Source organism: Prosopis cineraria, unplaced genomic scaffold, assembly GCF_029017545.1.
Source record: "Prosopis cineraria cultivar Desert tree isolate PC_DT_omini unplaced genomic scaffold, ASM2901754v1 PC11, whole genome shotgun sequence".
Taxonomy (NCBI): domain Eukaryota; kingdom Viridiplantae; phylum Streptophyta; class Magnoliopsida; order Fabales; family Fabaceae; genus Prosopis; species Prosopis cineraria.
In genome coordinates, this window is record NW_026555342.1 from 17866144 (window position 1) to 17888866 (window position 22723).

Below are 22723 nucleotides of genomic sequence, written 5' to 3' on the forward strand. Positions count from 1 at the left end.
ACTCCACTACTATAGATATAGTCTTTAATATCGCACAACTAGTAATGTTTTCTTGTTTCTTTTTTTTTTTTTTTTTGCCAGATAGTAAAGTTTTCTTAAATAATACAAGCTACTAAAAGGTATTGGGTAGCTAACGCTTACAATGTTTAGGGCTACTAGAAGTGGGAGAAAAAATGGGATATATGTAGCAATAATAATAATACTAATTGGACAATTTTTTTTTTGTTTTTAGATAATACTAGTCGGACAAATCTTTATAAGGCATAGGGAAATGAATTACACTATCCATAATCGGGTAATATTATGATTTGTTAACTAATTTACGTTTTTAAAAAAGTTAGTTAAAATCTTTTTTTTTTTTACATCTTTCCAATCATATCTTTAAGTGATATAAATATAACATTTGTCTTATTTAAAATATCCTCATTAATTACTTGAGTGGAATATAATAAAGTAAAAGTATATTTAGAAATACATACATACATATAATATATATATATATATATATATATTCCACCCAATTACATAATGTTGGAATTTGGATCAACCAGAGCTTTTAAAAAACATCCTATATTATGGTTCGGAGGGAGTAAGAATATTAATATTGAATAAATACTTATAAGACCAATATACGCATGATTAATAAATATATGATACAACATAACAAGAAAGTCATGCTTTTAATAAGATATAAACAATACCAGTTATCTATGAATTTTCAAACAATATACATAAGAATAATCTATGCCCAAATCACAAGAACTATTCGGGAATATTCTATAGAAGAAAGAAGGAGTGATTAACTAGTATTACCCGTTAATCATCTTGCTGGTCCAATAATAAAAAAAGTACATATTTTATACGTCGCGTGTCAATTCATTACAGCAAATAGAGCGTGGTTACGAGTGCATTGCTTGTTATAATTGATCTAAAACTTGACATCAGCTGAATTACGAGTTAGTAGCCAACTTTTGTCAAATATCTCCAGATAACACAATGATGCCATTTTGCTATCTTCCAAAAATGGACCACGGAAAAAAAAGGAGACATGAGATCAGAATATTGAATATATACTTAAAAGTCCAATTTTGGCCAAAAAGGAAATACTAATTAGGAGTTAAACATACAAACAGTTAATTTATGTGTACTGTATAATAATTATTAGAATTTAGAAGAGCACGCATAGAGGTTGAGCAATCAAACGTACGTATGGTTTGTTATCGATGATTTTAAACTTGAAATCAGCAAATTTTTTACGTAGCTTTTAGTACCTAATTTTTCTCAATATGTATGTAATTCAACTAAACTATTTTTTATATGTTATGTGATGTACATATATCATATATGCATTAGATATGACATGATACCAATACATCGACATGGCAATTTATTAAAAAAATATATATGAAACGTCTAAGCTGTGTGCGTGTATTGAAAAAAATATTCAAAAGAAATATTAAAAATATAATTTTAATTAAAAAAATCCAAATATGAACAGATTTACTGTTCTTTGATGAGCAAAAAAAATATTGTAACTATAAAACTCACTAATATAATTTTTATTGCCAATTATACATAGTAGTAACATTATTGATGCTTTTAAACTCCTTCTAGAAAAAAAAGGATTAATATGCAACAAAATTGTATTTAGTATATTTTGAACCCTAAATAATTAAACTTAGGGTAATTTCACCCCACTATTAAATTAAAACAAGTGTTCATTGCTTCTTTTTTTTTTAAAAAAAAAAAAGGGACCTTATATGCAATTTCTCTCAAATTCCACTCTCCCTCTCTCTTCCCTTCCTGGAAGGGAAATTGCAAATAAGGCTCTATTGTCTTTTAAAAGTAACGAATGTTTTAATTTGACAATGGGGGTGAAATTGCTTCAAGTTTAATTATTTAGGTTCTAAATGTACTAAATATGAGCTTAAAATTCAATTTTCCCCAACAATTTAATGTCCAAATTACATATTAACTCCAGAAAGAATTCATTGCTATTGTATTCCCCCCCCCCACCCACACATAGTGACGAGAGGAGAGATGAAAGTGAAAAGATGTCACATTTTAATTTAAAACTTGAAGGCTCAAGTTGATGAGTCCTTTTTCTCTATTATATATTAGTTATTAAGCCTAACTTTATTTGATATGGGTCATCTTAATTCAAAACTTCAAAGCTCAAGTTTATGAGTCCTTCTTCTCTATTATATCACTACAAAAAAAAAAATATTACTTTCAGCGGCAACACTAAAAAATTGCCGCTGATTCTCAACTTTCAGCAACCACAGTAAAAGTCGCCATTGAAAGTGTGACTTTCTGTGGTGATATTTAAAGTCGCCGCTGAAATAGTGACTTTCTGCGATGACAAGATATAGTCACCGTTAATTGTCAGACTTTCAGCAGCGACAAGTGCATGTCGCTGCAAAAAGTCACACTTTCAATGGCGACATACAAGTCACCACTGAAAGTTGAGAATTAGTAGCAACTTTTTAGAGTCGCCGCTGATTGTCAACATATTTTAAAATATGTTATAATTTTTTTAAAAAAATTATGCTGTAAGTTTCAACAGTGACATACAAGTTGCCCTTGAAAGTTGGAAATCAGTGGTGATTTTTTAGTGTCACCACTAATTGTCAATATATTTTAAAATATGTTATAATTTTTTTAAAAAAATTATGTTGTAAGTTTCAGTGACGACATACAAGTCACTGCTGAAAGTTGGGAATCAGCGATGACTTTTTAGTGTCGCCACTGATTGTCAACATATTTTAAAATATGTTATAATTTTTTTAAAAAACTTATGTTGTAAGTTTCAGCGGTGACATATAAGTCACTGTTGAAAGTTGAGGATCAGCGGTGACTTTTTAGTGTCGCCACTGAAAATTAGACTTTTAGCGGCAACTTTAAATGTCGCCACTGAAAGTTTGACTTTGTATTATCATCATAATTATTTATTTTTATTTATCAAATATTTAACATTTTAAGACATTAATTTTGTTGTATTATTGTAATTTTATAATGAATATATATAATAACATAATGAGTTTTCATTTAATATATTCTATGGTTAAATTGTAACTTTAAGATAAGGTTAATGTATTATTTAATGCTAACGAGCTAAAGTAAAGAATTAAGCCAAACCATATTATTTTACATGTGTGTTTGTATTAAAAAATTTACAACTAAGGTTAAGATTCAACCGAGATTAGCAAACTAAGGTTAGAAAAAAAGTCAATAAATATAATATAATTTATGTTTGGATATGTTTTTTTTAGAAGTCTATTAGATAAACTAAAATTTGTTTGGATAATTTTATTCAAAAGGTAGTTGAGATGTTTAATGGCCAAAATAAGCATGAAATTATTAATATATATTTTTTAACTAAATTGCCATGTCGATGTATTGGATACAAAAGGAGGAGGTCATGAGTTTAAACCTTGGAGGGAACAACTTTCAAAATGAAAATATAAATTGGTCACATGATGACACGTGCCACGTGGTGTGAGGTGGGGGCGACATGTGGAGGATGACATGACACCATGTGGTGCAAGGTGGGGCCCTATGTGGAGGGTGACATGGCGTCATGTGACGTAAGGTGGGGCGCCACGTGGTGTGTGGTGAGAGACATAGAGTGACATGGTGCCACGTGGCGTGAGGTGGGGGCGACATGTGAAGGATGACATAGTGCCACATGGTGCGAGGTGGGGCCCTACGTAGAGGGTGACATGGCGTCACTTGGCGTGAGATAGGGCGCCACGTGGACAGTGACATGGTGCCATGTGTGTAAGTGAATCGACATTAATTTTTAGTAGCAACAAAAAAGTCGCCGATAATTGGTAGCTTTCGCGGTGACAAATGTCGCCGCTGATACTTAACATTCAGCAGCAACAAAATAGTCGCCACTGATGTGTGGTTTTTACTGCGACAAAATTTCACCGTTGATTTTTAACTTTCAGTGGCGACTATTGTTTGGCTGTGACAATTTTTTTTTCTATGGCAACATTTGTTGTCGCCAATTCTCAACTTTTAACAGCAACTTTTATTGTTGTCGTAGATTGAATCAGCAACAAGAGCTCTCACGGTGACATTGTGGCGACTTTTTGTCGCTGCTGAAAACTTTCAGTAGTGACTTTTTGACTTTTAGCGACAACATTAAGTCAATTTTTTTATAGTGTATATTAGTTATTAAATCCAACTTTATTTCATATGGTTCTTCCCATATCATCTTATGTCCACTCGCACTTGGACAATCTAACACTTTTGACTTATGTGCAAACTATGATATGAAACTAGCCTATGTAAAATGATTTAAATTTTTTTACTTTTTATTGGAATCATTTTTTTTTGCTTGTCCATTTAAGTTGTGTGTCCGTCTATGTACGCCATCTAATCTTAAATATAGAAGCTAATTGAAGCATTTGTTTTGGTCTTAAATGTAATATCTCAATCTACTTGGTATCAATATAAGTCCCTTAAGACGGTACCACCTTAATCATCTTTTGCTCCCATTATTATTAACAAATGTCTATTTTATTTAGTTGTATTCTTTTATTGTAACAAATAAAACGTGCTCTTGTAAGATTTATATAGGAGAATCCTCTATACACAAAAATACCACGTTAATGGAGGGTCCCTCACTGGCGCGTCTAGAAGAGACTCCCAATTAAAAAAAAGGAATGCCGATAAACAAATACATAATTATTAAGTTTTTCCTTTTATTGCAGCAAATAAAACGCGTACTATTTGCTACCGTTGATTTAAAAAAAAAAAAAAAACTTGAAATCAGTCAATTCATCGGCGCCTAAATTTTGACAATGGGTACGTAACGCATTTTATACCATTTTATTGTGTTCATATCAATTCTCAATGACTCTGATAACATTATCACCAAAAGTAATGACCACGTGAGACCACCTTAATCAAGAAATCGAACCAATTAACTTATAAATGACAAGGTCTCTCACCTGCTCTATTGTATAGGAGAGTCATCTATGCACAGTGTTGGGTTATCTACCTTTAGTGGATTAGGCTGAAACCTAAGCCCAATTATGTGATGGGGCATTATCAAAATATATAAATGATATGGGTCGTTATGTGCAGTTTTCTCTTCTTTAAAAAAATGAGAGGGAATAATTTTATAACATTTTATGCACGTTTATGGAATTGGCAGCATGCGTGCATTAAAGTGCTGAGGGTGTAACTGGCTTGGCTTGAGAGTGCTCTCGAAACATCCAGAAAAACTCTTATTTTCTCTCTTTGAAGCTTGATTGATTCTATGAATTTTTTTTTTGGAATATAGAACAAAATGAACATTTGTTATAAAATATTAAGGGTTAAATTTACTCTAAGCATATTGTCAGTTGTTTGGAAAATAATTAGAGTCTTTTATTTCGCCTTCCGAAAAACGGACCACATGAGATTCCCAAAAGTTTGGCACTTTGAAAAATGGAATAATGGACCACCGAAATAAATTCCAAAATTATTAAATAAGGGACAACTTAATCACAGTGCAAATAATTTGTATGAACTTAGATATGTACCAAACCATTGCTACAATTTAAGATAAGGTTTTGAAGAATCACAATGAGACAGAAATTTAGCGGCCATTGTGATTTCATTTGTGGGAACGACTTTACGTGGATGCCAATAAAAAGTCTGTGAAACTCGTGCATGTTTGTACAATTTTGTCTTCTCTTTACCATATTTTGCAACTTCAATTTATTATATGGACCTTAATGACGCATACGAATTTAGTACATTTTCCTGGTTGCCATTTTCTTCAAAGAATAAAAAATATTTTCACGTTTTCATTTCTTACTCCAGGGTCAATAAATACTGGACACACTTAAGCAAAAATGCCAAGTCTATCCATCGCTTGATTTCTTATTTGAGCAAACAATAATGGCTTCTCTTATTCTCTCTAAGTCGCTATTTCTTTTCTTCTCCTTTTCAATGATATGTCTCTCTTTCAGCAGTCCTAGCGAATGTTCCATTCTGAATTACAGTGATGATCTGGACAAGTTCACCTCTGAGGAAGAGCTTTTTGGGGTGTTCCAAGTGTGGCAGAGGAATCACGAACGGTTATATGAAACCCTAGACGAGATGTTAAAGAGATTTGAGATTTTCAAGGACAATGTGAAGTACATCAAGGAGAAAAATGCGAAAAGAACATCAGACTACGACTATCGTTTGGGTTTGAACCAATTCTCAGATTTGACGTTAGAAGAATTCAAAGAAAGCTACTTAATTGAGATGGATCCCATAGTGGGAGGCAACATTGGTGAGCCCGACAGCGATTACCGTCCATATGCAACTCAATCCTTGGATTGGAGGGACTTTGGAGCTGTCACAGACATCAAAGACCAAAAGCAATGTGATAAGTGTTCATAAATCGTCTTTTTAAACCTTACTCCATTCAAACAAGTAAGGCATTTTTTGAGGGATTAAATGTTAAAAAATGTAAGATATTTTTAGTATTATAAGGTATAATCATTACTTTTTTTTTCCAAAAGTGCCCCTAATGAATAAATTATTTTTTTATTTATTTTAGACTAAAATACTTTATTAAATAGGGGTAAATATGAAAAGATGGTATTAATTTGAAGACAAATAATTATTTTGTTGAAAAGTAAGATTCTATTAAAAATGCCTTACATTTTTTGAATGGAGGGAGTATTTACTTTATTTATATGGATTATTTGGATTTGGTGTGGTAACTGATGTTAAACAACAAGGCTGTGTCTGTGGTAAGTGTCAATGGATTTGGATTGTCTTGAGTGACTATTTTCACGAGATATATTGCATTAATTATCTTTATTTTTAATTTGATGAGCATAGCTTGAACGATTTGGAAGACACAGGATTAATACAATATCATGTATATGTTTTATAGGAAGCTGTTGGGCATTCTCATCTACGAGAGCCATCGAAGGAAAAAATAAAATAGCCAACAATACTCTTGTGAGCGTTTCTGAACAACAACTTGTGTCTTGTGATCCTAATAGCTACGGTTGTAGTGGAGGCCAAGCCTTCTTTGCATTTGAATATGTCATCAAAAATGGTGGAATTGCCTCAGAGGAAGATTATCCTTATGAAGCTGTCAATAGTAATTGCGATCACCAAAAGGTCCATAATATTGTTCTTTACTTTTGTGGGTTACACCTTCTCATCGCTCTGATTCTCTGGTTTTGCTTTTTTTTTTTTTTAAACAGGAAAAAAAGATAGCTCTTACTATTGATGGCTATGGGAATGTGACATCCTTATCAGAACAATCTCTCTTTTGCGCCGTCTCTAGGCAGCCTGTTAGTGTTTATATGTATGCCAGTACCGAAGACTTTCAACACTACGCGGGTGTAAGTCATATTTTGTTTCAAACGAGAGCAGTGACAATTGATTGAAATATAACATATAAATTCATCATCCATTTGGCTTACTAAATTAACATATTGGCAGGGACTCTTTGATGCGAGTAGCTGCACAAACGTTGAACATTGGAATATTAGTCATGCGATGCTGATCGTGGATATGGTTCATATGGCGATGGTCATGATTATTGGAATGTGAAGAACTCACGGGGTAAAGATTGGTGGGAAGATGATGGTTAAATCCACGTCAAAAGAAACACTGGTGATCCTTATGGTTTATGCAACTTCAATTGCTATGCTTATTACCCAACCAAGAACATTCATAAGCTTGATTCTGCTATGTGAAGCAGCTCCAAGTGCTATATATATACATGCAGCACCAATGATAGTGTGCGTGTGTGTGTTTGGCATGAATATAATAAATGGCGTATTACTTGCCTTTATGAATAAAAGATCTGTTTGTGTTTTAATTACTTGTACACTTGAAATGATCAAATGAAGCATGCTGAGGTTCGCTTGCATATTGTTAATTAGCATGAAATATTAAAAATGTTATCTCATGTTCAAATTGTTAATTGGCATGAAATTCTATAAGACGGACCACATGAGATTACTAGATGTTTGGCTCTTGAAAGAATGGAGTAATGGACCACCAAAATAACTTCAAAAATTGAGAACCAATAATGCACAACCTAATGATGGGGCAAAGAATTTTCATGGACTTGGATAGCAAACCATGGATTCAATATAATTTAAGCTAAGATTTTGAAGAATCGCAATATATAGAAATTTAATGGTCCTTTTGATTTCATATATGTCGGGACGACTTTTTGTTCGTGCATACGAAGACTGTAAAACTCGTGCATATTAGGGAAACCTTATCTAAATAGATTAGTAACAGAACTTTTCATTGCTAAACAGATTAATTAGCAATGAAATTAGTGTGTTAATAGAAACTGTCACTATTATATAAAAAAAGGTCACTAATATGTTGCCGATGGAATTTGCAATTTTCATGGCAAATTAAATCATACCATAGCTAAATTTAGGTATAAACTATTTCAACTCTATGACATAATGCGGAATGTGGCATGCATTTGGTCATAAGCATTGCCATGCCACTTGATGGGTTCATCACCACATCATTGTCACATGCCATGTCATCTATTCAAATCATATGTTCTTTGGCCGACATTTGAATCCGTGACTGCACACTTCCAAATACATTTGTGTTCACCTTGTTTGGAGTTGAATGGAAAGAGATCTTTATTATTTATTTGAGAAATTAAATATATGATATTTAGTTAGACACATATATCAATAAATAAATTATTAAAATATATATTTGTTTGATATTATTTTTTTATTAATATGATACATTATTATATTTTTATCTATTTATATAATAATTATTTATATTATAGTTTTTCTAAAAAAATTATTTCTTAAGAAATTTAATGTCAAATGAAACATTGTTTTATTATCCTTATGTGTTACTATGATATTATAATATATATCTATATATATATAGTCTTATATTGGTTCCCTTGCTTTAATTGGTAGTTTTATGTCTGCTTGTATGATCTTCAATCTTTGTCGGAGAGCCGAGAATTATGGATATGGGTTGAAACTGAAGAAAAGAATTAAGAAAGTTATACATTGAAGAAACTTATCTAATTTGACAAAAACTGGGGAAATTACAAATTTGTCATTCAATGGCATGTTGCTCTGCCCTAATTTCCTTATAATATATACATAGAGGAGATTTGTCATGGTGATTTGCAAGCTTTGATACGCATAATTTCACTTGAAACTCAATATATTAGGTTTCATGCTCTATATAACTCAAGGGTTTCATCATTTTGGGTCATTATTATATTACTAGACTGGACAGAAGGCTTGAGGACTCGTGTGGAAATTCAACATTGATTATGAGTTTTTCTCTTTTCATTGTCTTCCTTTCTACATATTTTGAATGTGGAAATACTTTTGCACTGCTAGAGAATCTTTGATTGGAAAAACTGCATGGTTTCTTATTGTGATTAACCATGCATTAGTGGGATATGATTCCATCCATGGTCAAGATCTTACTAGAATGCCAAAATTTTATGGATGGTTCATTCTAGAAGGAAAAAAAAGGGCGAAATGAAACATAAGTTCCAAGTAAAGATAACTAATGACAGAAGTAGGTCCCTGAATTTGTGAATTGATAAGTCTCATGCGTGCTCTTTAACTATCAAAACGTAAAAAACTCAAATATTGACAATATAATTGCAAATATTGCTGTAGTAATTATCCTATATAAAGCCTCTTTGAATTATTTATCCTATGAAATGTGTTTTTAGACACAGAAGAATTAATGTTTGTTAGAAAATACTAACATTTGAATTTACTCTAAACATATTGTTAGTACGTCCTATGGGAAATGAGTACAGTCTTTTGTTGGGACCTCCAGAAGACGGACCACATGAGATTCCTAAAAGTTCGTCTCTCCGGAAAATGAAGTAATGGACCACCATAATAACTTCCAAACTTATGAAGCAATGGACAGAATCTAATGATACTGCAAAGAATTTGCATGGACAGATGGAAAACCATCGATTTAGTTAAAGATAAGATTTTGAAGAATCTCTACAAGATAGAATTTTAATGGCCATTTTGATTCCATATCTGTGGCGACAACACGGTGTGAAACTCGTGCATATATTAGTGTAATCTTGTCTCTCTTTTTTTTTGTCATATTTTGCAACTTTAATTTGGACTTTTTCTTTTAATATTTTTACTTTAATAATTTATTATTTTGAATATTTTTTGCTTTAATTTAGTTACTGTAAAATACTTTAATAATTACAAACGAATTTATTTTCAAAGCTTATGTTTCAAATACTAAAACCTTATCATTTAAATATCACTTCGACTTTTGCTCTTAATTTGTTACTTTAACATTGAATTAATAATATAATTATAGTTATTAATTAGAAAATTAAAATTGATGCTTGCGATAAAAAAGGTAACTAAATTAATAATTCTTTAAAGAATATTTAATAATCTACGTGACATATTTCTTAAAGAATATGTTTAACTCTTCCAAAACGGACCACCTATACATATACACGATAAGGTGGTCCATTTTTTTAAAGACCTCATATTACCCTGTATTTACTTCTTTTTTTTAACTTATGGACTTAAATTGCAAACCCTTGATACAATTTTATACGATAAGGTTTCCAAGATTCTTAATGACCATTGTGATTTCATCATATATGTGGGGGGCGAGGACTTCACGGGTGTTATGGGAAATTGGGAATATAGACAGTGCAAACTCAAGCACATTAAGGAATATTTCCTTTCATTACAATAAGAAGAATATTTCCTTCTAGGACAATCAAACTTTCAATCTCTTAAGTTTGTTGTAATTATTGATTGATCTTTTAATTTATTTTTTATTGATTTGGTCTCTTATATTTTCTTAAATTACTACGGTTAATGGACAATTCAACTCCTAAACTACAGGTTTAAGAATATTTGAGACCCTAGACTTATTTTTTTGTATAATGTTTTTCCTCTACTTTTGAAAACAGTGCCATGTAGTCCTTATGATTAACAAAAGTTAATTTTGACTGTTAGTAACTGAAGAATGATAAAAAGGACCAAGAAAATTATAAAAAATGACAAAAAAATTAAAAAAAAAGGATTAAGAATGTGAAAAGGCTCTATATATACAAGACATATACCAACGCAATGATAGTAGTTCAATCATTTGATATCTCATTTGATTAAACAATGACTTCTCTCATCTCTAAGTCTCTCTTTCTTCTTGTGTTCCTCTTCTTTTCCAACATATGTCTCTCCTTCAGTATTCCTAGTGAGTACCCCATTCTAAGTGATGACGATGTTGATAAATTAGACAAGTTCACTTCAGAGGAAGACATTCGTGAGCTATTCCGAATGTGGCAGAAGAAATACGAACGAGAATACGGATCAAGAGATGAGAAGGAAAACAGATTTGAGATTTTCAAAAGCAATTTGAAGTATATCGTGGAGAAGAATTCCAAGACAACATCCTACCGTTTGGGTTTGAATCAGTTCTCAGATTTGGCTTTCGAGGAATTCAGCAAAACATACTTGGGTCATCAGCAACCCGTAATTGATGACAACATTTTTTTTTTTTGAACAAAATGATGACAACATTAACAATGATGAGAACATGGGGTCTGACAATGATTTCTGTCCAGATGCACCTCTTTCCATTGATTGGAGGGTCTTCGGAGCTGTAACTCATGTTAAAAACCAAGGCTCGTGTGGAAAGTGTTACTCACAGAACCTAATCCTTTATGTTGCGTGTTGATTGCGGAGTTTGGATCTTAGATTTAAAATCTAGGAGAATATTGACAATAATGTCCCATAACATGGAATTTATAACAGTGAGGTCCCTAACAAAATTTATTTATTGAAAAATAAATTACAAATATTGATTCAAATTATATCTACCATGTTGTCATTTGAAATTACAAATGAATTAATAAGAAATGGATTTCCAAATGCACAAATTTTTGTGTACTCAATTGAGAGATTTGGACTAAATCAAAATCCAAACCTTTAAATACAAACACACCATAAGTATTTCATGCAGTGAAATAGAAAGAGAAACTTAACAGTGAATACCACTTACACACATAAAACTTGTAAGTGAAGTTCACAATTTTCTTCCAATCTCTCCTTGCTTCAACTGGGTGTTTTTTTTTAATTACTTTCTATATCTGGATTTAAACTCTGATAAAAATAGTTCAAATAAAATAAATTAGTAAAAAAGTACTTAATGTAAGGCAGATACAGAAAAAAAAATTGTTATGGAAAGAGAGAATAAAATTGAAATGGTTTCATTTATTCTTATTTTTTAAGTCGATAGGTAATAAATTATTTTTTATTTACATTTTACTACGGTTTGAAATTTTTTATTATAAAAATATTATGTTTATCTAGATTCAATATGTAATGTTTGTACCAAGAATAATAGAAACTAATTTGTAAATTCATATGTATATATAGGAAGCTGTTGGGCATTCTCTGCTACGGGAGCCATTGAAGGAATATAAAAAATAGCCACAGGTAATCTTGGCAACGTCTCCGAACAACAACTTATGTCTTGCGAGCCATATAACTTAGGCTGTGAAAAGGGAGGGTGGTACACAAGAGGATTTGAATATGTCATACAAAATGGAGGCATTGCCTTAGAAAAAGATTATCCATACACGGCCAAAGATGGTACATGTGATCACGAAAAGGTCGGTGTTAATTAATTGTTCCTTCTGCTACAAAATCTTTATTTGTGTCTTCTTGCCTGATTCTTGTTTAATTTGCTTCTTCTTCATCTTCTTTTTCTTCTTTCTTATGAAACAGGAAAAATTGATTGCTGCAACTATTGATGGCTATGTAAATAAGACATACAAATCAGAAAGTGCTCTCTTCTGTGCCGCTGCTAAGCAGCCAGTCAGTATTTCTGTCAATGTTACGAGAGATTTCTCGTACTACCAGCAAGTAAGTCATGAATAATCTCCATGATGTTAAATATACATATTTCCATTAAGAGGAGTTATATTAATTTCTTGTTGAACTCCAAATTGATACATGTTACACGGGTCATGGTTAAATGTGTATAAAGCTAACTATGAGTTAATGGTCGTCATTCTATACTTTCAACATGAAAAGGATTCCTAATTATAAAAATTAAATATAAAAATCTTTTAAAAAAGAAATATTAATTTAATCTCTTCTATTTTCTTAAATTATCTTGCGAGTTTTTTTAAATTTTAAAACAGATTAACTCTCAAAATAAGAAAAAAAAATTAATTAAAATCTACATGATTGCAATCAATATTTTGTTATCTATATATGTCAGTGAATTTTAACAATATTACTTCCTTTTTAAACAGTAAGAACCAAATCGATAATTAAAGTAAATTTAAATGACTAAATCAATAAAAAATTAAACTGAAAAAAATAAATCAATAATTTGGACAAACTTGCAAAATCAAAAGTTACATTATTCCAAAGAAATATTTTATTGCCGTCCTTGATATGAGCGAAGATCCCATATTTCACATGTTATCATCTTGTTTCCTCATTGAACACTAAAGTTGCTTTCTTTGAACATGCATGGGTAGGGAGTCTTTGATGATATCATCATCCACGAAGAACGACCGTGTAGAGTTAATCATGCTGTGTTGCTCGTTGGATATCGTTCAATTTTTGGTCAACGTTATTGGATTGTGAAGAACTCGTGGGGACACTCATGGGGACAAGATCTTCATCAGAAGAAACCCTAATGTCCCTGACGGAGTATCCAACATAAATTGCTTTGCTGCTTACCCAACCAAACGTCCTGAGACGCCACATGATTCTGCTATATAAAGCAGTTCGAAGTAATTCTATATGATAATGCCACTTTATATGTCTAGCTAGTTATAAGTGTCTTTGACATGAATAAATGGCATAGCACTTGCCTTATTTTTATAAAGCTTAGTCAACTCCATTATATATGTAAGCTTTGAGAATAAATGCTCTATTTGTGATAGAGCTTTGCTTGAAACTTGCGTGTTATTTCTAATAAAAAACATGTGTCCCTCAATATTGTCGCGGATCTTGTTTGTCTGCTGCTACATAACAATAGCAAAATGCAATTGCAAATGCCTTTTAATAGTTGGATTGATTTGTACCTAGTTTGATATTTGATTTGTTTAGACACATTTCTAGACTAGTAATCTAGCTACTTGATCGGTCAAGTTGGTGGTGTGTCCCAGTTTTTCGTTGCTTGTAATTTTTAACAGCAATTGAGTACAGTCACTCTCATGTGATGAAACGACATGCTTGCATTCAAATTTATCTTGTGTGAGGAGGATGCTTCATGCTTAGGCGTCTTGGGCACTGGGGTTCACAAGGTTCAGGGCATGCTTCTAAATTTAAAGAACACTTATAAAAATACATATAGGTTGCTCGCTAATAAGGTTTTTATATCAACAATGAAATTTGATCGCACGTCCTTATAGGTTATGGGTGAGCAATTCTTGCTTCAGTAAATATAATGGAAGCTTACAGTAACTAGCCTATAAGCTTGCGTTTGCAGAGGGACACAACAAATCTCACTGATCTGAACGAAGTTTTATGCTGCAATGTTTCACCAAGTCATGCTTGAACAAAGTTATCAAGCTTTTAAGATATCTTAGATAGGGAACGCAGACATTCACACTTCCACATGTTAAATTACAGATATCCTATCAAGTAAAAAGTAATAACCTTGCTTTTATTTAATAAATGGGTTAAATATGCATAGTTCATGACTATTTGTATCTAAAATGAGTGACTAATTCATCTTCAAGCAATATCATGTCTAGATAGGGGAAGATTCCCCGTATGGCTTTTTCATCAACAAGGTTCTAATTTTCGACCTTTTTAAATCCAAATTAGTCATTTAATTACTACTGAACCCTACTTTATTTAAATATGCAACCTAGGAGATTGATCATATGAACAAAAAAGGCAAAATATGGCTAGAAGTAGTGATGATGCCGCATATATAACATAACAAAAATCTATGGTTTGCAAACTTGGACCAAAAAGCTTTGGTTTCAGCTGCTAAATTTATTGTTGGCTTTGTTTCAGCATCAAAGATATAACACATTCATGTGAAATCCTGGAAAAATGAAGATAACTCTTCATATCTATGACATATTTGGTATCCATTGGCCAATAAAAAAGTTTAAAATCATAAATGACAAAATCAATGACAACACTGAACTAGCTTAAGATTCAAACATGACCTGCTTAACCAGTGTAATCATCCATGCATGCCAAGCCCATTTTGAGTGAGTTGGGCTTTTGTTAAGCCTAGCAAGAAGCCCGTTTTTGTGCTTCATGTTTTCTCAAATCTCTCTCTCTCAGTTTTTATTAGATTCCTCGCAACTTACTATATTAATATTGAATATAAATTCCTTCAGGGACATCGGATAAAATGTTAAATATAAAATTTATAACAAGTGATACTGTTCATTATTAGTTATAAATACCAAACCTTATTTTTAAAAATTCATTCATACAACACACCGAGCCCATCCATCAACATAGAGATACAAAAATAAAATAATTGATATGAGTGTTGCATCAGGTCATTAGGCCAGGCCACTTGTATTGGGCCAAGAGTAAAAATCTCGTGGGTATTGTAATTCTTGGTTTATTTTCTTGAGAGATTATTCCATTGTAAAGGGCTTATACAAGAATCCAAATGTTGTACTCGATCTCCTATGGGACAATAAAGCGTAATATTCAGTTTATTTTTCACATCCCATCAAAATTCTTTAAAATCTCCGAAATATTTAGCATCCATTTGCAAATTCTTGAAACAAAAAATGGTTTTGAATCACAAATAAATTATAATTAACCAAGGTGCTGGTGGGGACTTGTAAGCAACGACCCGTGTGAGAGGTTGACAACATCTTGGTCTCCATCGAAGTTCAGAGAGCTCAAAGTCTTTTCTCTTCAATTATATTTAGGAGAAATTTAATAAAGGACCACAGTAGAGAGGACTTTACAGTAAAGGACCAAATGATTCAAAAATTCCACTGTAAGATCATGGAAACAAAATGGCATTATATTTTGCTGGGCAATTACCAAAATAAAGAACTTTTGTACTTAATTTTATATACTTAAAATGCATATTTTTAATTAAATCAAGACAGGTGAATATTTTATATATTATTTATTTTTGAAAAAAGCTTTTGTTATTAATATTATTAACATTTTAAAATTATTTTTTTATTTTATTGGAAAAAAGTATATTAACTAAATAAGGATAATTAGGTACTGAATATTTCCCTTATTTAAAAAGCCCCGTTTCTTTGAGTACGGATCACATAAGTTAAAAAAAAATTATCAGTTATAAAACAAAATAGAAGATAAACAGCATAAATCAATGAACAAACAAACACTTGCATCTTTGAAACAAGGAAAGAGATCCATCGAAAGCTTGTTTAACACTGGGATGTTGATCATGCTATGCTGATTGTTGGATATGGTTCACTCGGAACTGGTCTTGATTATTGGATTGTGAAGAACTCATGGGGTCAAGATTGGGGGTCAACATCTACATCAAAAAAGAAACACAGGGGCCATGATTTTGGTGTCTGCAACATCAATGGCTTTGCTTATTTTCCAACCAACAAGAACATTCTGAAACTTGATTCTGCTATATGAAGCAGCTCAGTCGATGGAACTTGGAAGCAATAACAAAGCCTGGCATCATGTGCTCGTGCGAGTGTTGGGGCATAAATAAGTGGAAAAAGTTGCACTTAAAAGTTCAATGCATTCTAAAGTTATTCTGCAAACTCAAAGGTCCTTTTTGCAAATATATTTTAGGGGGAAAAAAAATTGCCCTTAGGGAGAAAGAAAGAACGTTAGGTTCATTATCAATGGACAATTACTTGTTAATTTGTGGACATGTAGTTATACAAATGTAAACTTGCTATCAGTGAACCTTAATTTTGAATGTATGAAATCATAAAATCTGAACTTTGACTTGTGAATGGATAACAAATTTGTAAACAGGGCCAACACGAACTTGTCAACTCCAAACAAGAATTTCAATACTAATAGATAATCCCTTATTAATATATGATCCTAAAGTTGTGAATGTGAACATCTTATTGTAAAAATATGAACTTGTACTTGTTTTCTTTTCTCATTAAGGGCAATTGTGTCTTCTCTCCTTAAAACATATTTGCAAAAAGGGCCATTGGGCTTTTAGAATAATTTTAGAATGCATTGGGTTCCTAAATGCATTTTTTTTCTCCTCTAGGGTTGTTTGCCTTCAAGCGTTACTGCAAGCATATGAGTCGTCACAAGTGTAGAATATTACAAAGTTACTGTTCTCACGAGGATTGAGGCAAAAGAGGATTAAAGTTCACTATTAAACTTTAAGATAAGTTGAGAAAAATCAAGAATATGCTTGTGTGAAAGTAATAAAAATTAAATTAAGAAGTGTTTTAAATTAATTAAAACTTGTTGAAAGCTTGACTTTCAAAGGCGAGGATCTAGGATTATCTCTCCCCTTTGTATTTCATAAAACTTAAATTAATTCCTCTCAAATAGAATGTTAATGAAAATAAGTGTTAGTCTAAAATTTCAATTCACTTGAAAAAGCTTTCTCAAGTCAAAATCAAGTATATTTGCAAACACTAAAATTTTGGCAACCTCTTGAAATTAATTACTGAAAACAATTTTTTTAAGCGCCAATTTTAATGTGACTATGAAGGGTTAATAAAATATCTTTATTTTACTGATAAAACCATCCATCTATCTTTGTAATTTTCAAGTCCAACACTATTTTATCCAAGTTCTACACCTAAATTAGCTCTCTCAAGCACAACTCAAGTGAACAAAACAATCTAAATAGTGATCAAGTACTTAAAAGTATTAAGCATAGGATAAAATAAATACATATATATTATTAACTACTAAAAGAGAGGAATATTCAAGTTTTAATCTATACAAAGGTTTGAAATAATCCTAGAACAAGAGAACTAGCTACTCATGTTTAGACATGAGCTATAAATGTCACAATATACAGCATCCATATTAGAAATAAAGAGAGAAAGGGGAAGATAAGAAGAAAAACCAAAGAAAATCTACTTGAACCTCTTCAAATTTTCAATCCTTGGTCAAATCTCCTTCAAGAACCCTAAACCCTAGCAGAGCAAGTCTCAAGGAATCTCTAAAAATTGCAACTTAGCTCTCAAAGTGCAAGAATTTTGCATATGTAACCCTAGCTTCAAGTCTAATTCAAAAATGCATAGCTTCAATAAAAAGCTTTTGGTTGTGACCAATTCTTCATTGATTGCGGCCAAAACCTCTCAGTCAGGATCTCTCGGTTGCAGCTAATTCTTCCTCAACTATAACTAAAATGTACCAGTAGTATTCTGCCTCTGGCTTTTGGCTGAGGGCCAAGGTTTGTCAGCTGAGGCCGAAAGTGCTTAGGCTAAAGCTTAATTCTTCACTTTTTGTTTTGACTTTTTTTTGATGTAATAACTTCATAACTCCTTTTTTACTCCTCAAATAATACTCCAACAACCTAAGAAGGGAAGAAATTTTGTAAACCCAAGATTAATTATACCAAGATAAGATTTATGCACAATTTACACTAAGATTTTGTCATTTAAACACAAGTGTGAGATATGCATATTTTCTTATTATATGTACCAAAAGTATGCACAATTTCATCAAAAAGCATATGAAATTGTAGGAAAATGCACTGAGATGACATAAATTTTTATAGGTTGTCAAGGGTCCTAGGTGCGATTTTTCCTAAATAAATGACATATATCATCCCTTGCCTCTAAGTAAAAGGCCTTATTTTGTAGTGTAATTCTTGTGTGCTTGAAAGCCAAACGCATTGTGGAGATTTTGTTGCTCGTATTATTACTGTAAAGGACTGATCATGTATAATTATAAATGGATTTTATTTATAAAACGTAAGTCTCAATTAAGAACATGTGCGCATATCACCTAAACTCATTGTTTAATTTAAGAGAGCTTAAATAACAAATCAAAGGAAAGCACGTCAAATACAAGTTGGTAGCTACAAGTTAAAAGAATAAACCAACAAATCAAAGGAAAGCACGTCACATACAAGTTGGTATGTATCCCCAGGAACCAATAAGATAAAGCCAGATGCTGGAGAAAAAGATGCTCGATAATGTTTGATATTCTTTTTACATCATAATATAGGATATTGATGAATAATTCACGATTCTAAAAAAATAATTAGGTGAAACCTTATTTTCTTAAAAAAATTTTTATCTGTCCAATTATTCTCATTAAATTTACATTTTTCTGCCATTTTTTTCATAAGTGAAATGCAACATATATATGGAGGACAGTGACTATTTAAGAATAGAGCATGACGACTCATTTAATTCGGAAAATAACTAAAACCTAAATTCATTGTCCTTCATATGTTTGATTTCAAATTTTAAATTGAGGACAAATTTATCATTTCATAAAAGTTCAATATGTCAGACAAATTCCTAAAGACTACAAACTAACTATCACATTTCACAATATTTGTTTTGTCATTGGCATATCTCAGGGTTTCTTTTGCCATTCTCCCCCAATATAAACTTATGGATTATTTATCAAAATGCAATAATCATTATGTTTGCACTAAAAATGTATTTTTTTAAGTGTAATTTTTGTGGCCCAAAAACCAACTGAAGTTACAGGGCCTTAAGACAATGATAATTAAGAATATTTTTGAAGCCTTGGCCACTAAGTGGACCGTCTAAATCTCTACACTGCATTCAGGATGCTTAAACTATGATTTAGTTTTATCAAACGATAATTTACAACCTCTATACGTTCCGAAATTATCCTTACATTTGTTTGTCATATTTGATGAGATATAATAAACTTTTTAAACTTTTATGAGATACTATTTTAAAATATCCTTAGTTTTATTATTGCAAAAATACTTTTATTATTATAAATGAGTTTTATCTTTTAAAAACTTGAATGGTAATTATTACAATATGTGCGTATATAAATTAAACTTATTCTTTTCAGAGTTCAAATGTCTCTCGAATAAGTACCACAAGAACAAATAAGTTTTTCCCTACAATTCACAAAAAAAAAGTCACATAGTAAAAATATTGCAAAATATTATCTATTTAGACTTATTTAGTTGAGATTTGTATATATTATTATGATATATTATCTATTAAGATTTATTATATTGAGATTTAAGAAATACTCCCTCCGTTCAAAAATGTAAGGCATTTTTAACCGAATTTTGCTCCCAATAAAGTAGTTACCTACTTTTAAACTAACTCTATTTTTCCATATTTACCTACTCTTGTGAACTATGTTTTCATATTTGATTTTATGTCTCAAGTTGCATTTGATTGGCATTATCCTTGTGGACTGCGTACCTACGTTTGTTTTCATGACATAAGCCATGTTTGGTCATTTAATCTCTTGATATTGAGTCCATGTTTGTTACTTGTTTTGTAAAGTCCCAAAAAAAGTGAATTTTAATTGACTTACACATATTTTATCAAGGGTTTTAATTCATAAATGTTGATAAATGTTCTGTTCATAGGTCAATTTGATTTTCCAAAGACAAGTGTTAAACAGCTTCATTTATTTTAAGCTAGTTGTTCTTGAATTTAATGTGATTTGAAATACTTTTAGTAATTGTTATATCGAATTATTCTCTTTTCAATTGTGTGTAAAATTCCTTAAGATTATTCACAAGAATCACATGGGCGTCCACTGAAGTGCTCAAGCACTGGTATTTCACAAGGATCACAGAGACTAAGATCTACTCATCCTTCGATGACGTGGAGATTATTCACAAGAATCACATGGGCGTCCACTGAAACATAAATGATTATGGTGCAAATGTAAATCTCGACACAAAACGAGGCAACTGAACAAGATAGAAAAACAAAAACACAAAATTCATTGGTACGTGAGATTTGACAAGGATGTACAATTTTTTTGACACTGAGAAGTTATTAATAAAAAACTTGAGTTTGGATCGATCGGCAAAATATAAAGTAACAGCCTTGTATTTATTAAAACACACACAAACCAATGCTAAGTAACATTTCCTATGCATTTGTAAATGAGGAAATGGATTACTCCAAGAATTCGTGGGTGGACCATGAAAAATAATTATTTTCCCATAGCATTCAGCTACATGAAGAAATATGCCTTTGACCAAAAAAAAAAAGCTACTTGACACTTTTTAAAAGAAAAAAACGCACTCTAGAGCACTCCGTAATCACAAACTTATATTAATTTTTATATAGAGACAGCATTTTATTAAATGTATTCAAATAAAATAAATACAGATTTCAATTCAATAAAAAATGATATTTTTTTAAGTACTATTTTCATCAACACTATCTTTGAATAATTATTTTTGAAAGCCCCACATTATCTTCAAATAACTAAATATTTTTTGCGTAATATTAAAGCAAAGCTAGGAAATGTATATATTTTATGACGAGATATTGTTCGCAATAGCTGTGAAAAACTCTGTTCGAGTAGTGCCCAAAACAGTGTCTTTAAAAACTATTATGCCACACTAGTCGAAAAAACATGGAGAAGTTCTTCAAGATTAAACAAATCTTTCTTGAAAATAAGCATGGACCATAATAGTAGAAATAACTGTTATTAACCATTTTTCCTACTATGTTTCTTTTAGCAGCGCTAAGCATCGTATACCAATAAGTGGATTAATGTTCTTTCTAAACTATTTTTTTTTTTCGAGAAGCAATTCTATCCTTCTGTTGAGTACCCGCCAATTTCACCATGATTTGTCTACATGTATTATGTATAGGCTTAAAGTGCAAATTTTTCCCTAAGCTTTTTTTTAGTAATGCTAGGCATTCTGAAGTCTTGTAAAAATAAAATTTAATAATAATTTATTTTAATAAAATCTTGTTAAAATAATAAATATTTTATTATTTAATAATTTAGATATTATTATTTACAAATTTCATCTAACATCTATAAATTATCTTTTAAATATTGAACAATTAATGAAATTAAGCAATTGGTCTTGACTTAAAAGAGTTTATTCAAGTACTTTTAGAACCTTAGGCTAGCACTTGTTTTCGTTAAGAACATTTATGAGAAGAGATAATTTTAATGTTATAAAATACGAGAGAGAATAAAGAATCCTAGTCTCACTGCAAACTTGAAGTCTAAGAATCAATTGCTTTCAATGTTTTCTAATTTAAGTTTGGGAAAACAATACTTTTGTTCCCCATATTTTACTCGAGATTTGGTATAAGTCTTTGCACGTTGTTTAAAGTGTTACAAGTCCCTACACTTTTCTTTATCTAAAACATTGGTCCCTACATTTTCGTATGGACATTGATGTGGCATAAGTGGTACTAATAATGCTGATATGTCAATTAATACTATAATTTTGTGCTTACGTGTCAAATTAATGCTATATTAATTTTTTTTAATAACCAAAAATAAAAAATAAACCTACATGAGATGAAACAAAAAAAAGCTGACTTGGACTCTTAAATGATCAACAGAAGGTTTTTGAAAAATAAAAATCTTTTTTATTATGTGTATTTCAATTCTTAATTACTCCAACAACATTATCCAGTAATGACAACGTCATGAACACCTCACTTTATTAGTTAATGTATTTTTTTTTCCTTCCTTCGGCGAACTCTATCGAATGGATTTTCCTGTAAATGGATAGTCCGCCAAATGGCTCTATATAAGAGTCACGTCTATACACAAGCACTACATCGATAACCTTAATTATCAGCATCGTATTTTGAAAG

The 22723-nt window shown here is 31.2% G+C and overlaps 2 protein-coding genes across 2 annotated transcripts; both read left to right on the forward strand.

Annotated features, from left to right (window-relative positions):
* Nucleotides 1–5898: 5898 nt before the first annotated feature.
* On the forward strand, nucleotides 5899–7560 carry LOC129286231 (cysteine protease XCP2-like). The gene is made up of 4 exons (XM_054922242.1): nucleotides 5899–6377; nucleotides 7002–7122; nucleotides 7209–7349; nucleotides 7450–7560. Exons 1-4 carry the CDS (start codon nucleotides 5899–5901, stop codon nucleotides 7558–7560), a joined length of 852 nt encoding a protein of 283 aa, XP_054778217.1.
* A 3584-nt stretch (nucleotides 7561–11144) lies between these two features.
* On the forward strand, nucleotides 11145–13687 carry LOC129286232 (P34 probable thiol protease-like). The gene is made up of 3 exons (XM_054922243.1): nucleotides 11145–11504; nucleotides 12762–12899; nucleotides 13526–13687. Exons 1-3 carry the CDS (start codon nucleotides 11145–11147, stop codon nucleotides 13685–13687), a joined length of 660 nt encoding a protein of 219 aa, XP_054778218.1.
* Nucleotides 13688–22723: the final 9036 nt, after the last annotated feature.

What these genes read in the sequence shown, in the direction of transcription:
- LOC129286231 (XM_054922242.1), top strand. Translation starts at nt 5,899, where the DNA reads ATGGCTTCTCTTATTCTCTCTAAGTCGCTATTTCTTTTCTTCTCCTTT. An exon ending in GTAATTGCGATCACCAAAAG is followed by an intron (nt 7,123 to 7,208) that starts GTCCATAATATT and finishes TTTTTTAAACAG; the next exon opens with GAAAAAAAGATAGCTCTTAC. An exon ending in ACTTTCAACACTACGCGGGT is followed by an intron (nt 7,350 to 7,449) that starts GTAAGTCATATT and finishes ACATATTGGCAG; the next exon opens with GGACTCTTTGATGCGAGTAG.
- LOC129286232 (XM_054922243.1), top strand. Translation starts at nt 11,145, where the DNA reads ATGACTTCTCTCATCTCTAAGTCTCTCTTTCTTCTTGTGTTCCTCTTC. An exon ending in ACTTGGGTCATCAGCAACCC is followed by an intron (nt 11,505 to 12,761) that starts GTAATTGATGAC and finishes CTTATGAAACAG; the next exon opens with GAAAAATTGATTGCTGCAAC. An exon ending in ATTTCTCGTACTACCAGCAA is followed by an intron (nt 12,900 to 13,525) that starts GTAAGTCATGAA and finishes ATGCATGGGTAG; the next exon opens with GGAGTCTTTGATGATATCAT.